We start from the raw sequence: 1,634 nt of genomic DNA on the forward strand, positions 1-1,634 counted from the left end.
TGAACTGGGTCATATAGCATGAGGTTAATTCTCCAGGTAGAAAGGGAGGGAAGGGCTGTCCTGCTAAGGAAGGGAACAGAGAGCATGTTAAGTGTGGTGAAAAGTACTGAGCATGTGGTAGGACCAAATTCTGATGTCTTGCTCAGGAGTTTAGATGTGGTCCTATAGAAAATGGGGAGTCATGGAAGGTTCTTTGTGTTCTAATAATGACAATAATAATGGCCATCAATTCCAGAGCTTTTGTATGGGACAGGAGCATGGAGTATTTTATGTATATTTATTCTTCACAGCATTCATGTGAGGTGGAGACTTTTATTTTCATCATTTTACAGAGGAGGAAACTGCAGCTCAGAGAGGTCAAATAACTTACCTAGGTTCACACAGTTAATGAGTTACAGAGCGGGGATTCAAACCCAGGATTGAAATACCACATTTTTCCAGTGCACCTTGCTGCCTTCATGCCAAGAAAATGGCAGTGGGGATGGGGATGACCTTTAAGAGATGTTTAGTAAATGGAACCAACAAGACTTTTTGGCCAGTTAGATGAGGTGAGGGAATGAAAGAAGAGTTAGAGGTGACCCCATGTTTCTAGCTTGGGTACATTTGTGAAGTGACATCATTATTCGAGGCAAGGAGCTCAGGAAGTTTGGGCACAGTGACTTCTGGGACAATGGCACATCTGGGTAGAGGTTTTCCATAAGTAACAACAATATGAATCAGGAGACAGTAGATTCCATATCATTATTTGAATGATACTTCCTTGACAAACCCTGTAGGGGAACTTCACATACCCTTCTAGTCCCTAATGGCCCATCTAGTTCATACCTATTAGGCTTTGCTCAGCTACTCCCTTAGCCTAGAAGACCTTCCATCTCCTTCTCTGACGGCCGAAAACGTCTTTACTCTTTAAAACACAATTGATGCAAATGTCATCTCTCCTATGCAGCCTGTGCTGGGCCTCCCCTCTGCTCTGTGCTCCCCAGTTCTTTGTCTGGCATACTATTATATTCTGCTTTGTTCTGCTCTGCTTCTCTCCCCTCCTCTTTCAATTCCCTTGAAGACACAGTTTCTCTCTGTCAAGTACTTAGTAGGAGCTCCATGAGGTGTACTGAATTGGACTCAGTTGAAAAGGCTACTGACTGGCTGCCCAGAGGGAACAGGCAATGTTGCTGGGAGCCCCCCATCCTCAAGCAACAGTATAAGTCCAGGTTCCCTGAGTCCGTCATCCCCACTTGCATCTACTTTCCTACAGTCACATGTTCCCTCTCTGTGTGCTCAGCCTAAGTGGAGCATCCCCATTCCTGGGAGACACAAAGCAGGAAACACTGGCAAATATCACGGCAGTGAGTTACGACTTTGATGAGGAATTCTTCAGTCAGACCAGCGAGTTGGCCAAGGACTTCATTCGGAAGCTTCTGGTTAAAGAGACTCGGTAAGAGGATAGAGAAAGGCATGAGCTTCCCAGGTACTGACCCTCTCTTTTTGCCTCTCCCAAAGACATGTCAGTCTGTCCCCACTTTGCCACAAGCTGTCATCTGTACCATTGTGGTCTAATCTGGGCAGGTGCCAAGAAGTGTAGACTGACCAAGACTTGGCATGTATCTTGTTTGCTCAAGTCTTTCTGCTTTTTTTTC

General features: G+C 45.2%; 1 protein-coding gene across 6 annotated transcripts in view; it reads left to right on the top strand.

The window, feature by feature from the left end:
* Positions 1 to 1,634, top strand: part of DAPK2 (death associated protein kinase 2) — a 101,917-nt gene that overhangs the window by 84,318 nt on the left and 15,965 nt on the right. For all 6 annotated transcript variants that reach the window (XM_006920276.3, XM_025038890.1, XM_025038891.1 and 3 more), the window contains exon 8: positions 1,280 to 1,432. In XM_006920276.3, coding sequence (XP_006920338.1) covers positions 1,280 to 1,432 — 153 coding nt within the window. The remainder of the gene's footprint in view (positions 1 to 1,279; positions 1,433 to 1,634) is intronic.

This window comes from Pteropus alecto, unplaced genomic scaffold (assembly GCF_000325575.1).
Source record: "Pteropus alecto unplaced genomic scaffold, ASM32557v1 scaffold86, whole genome shotgun sequence".
Lineage (NCBI taxonomy): Eukaryota > Metazoa > Chordata > Mammalia > Chiroptera > Pteropodidae > Pteropus > Pteropus alecto.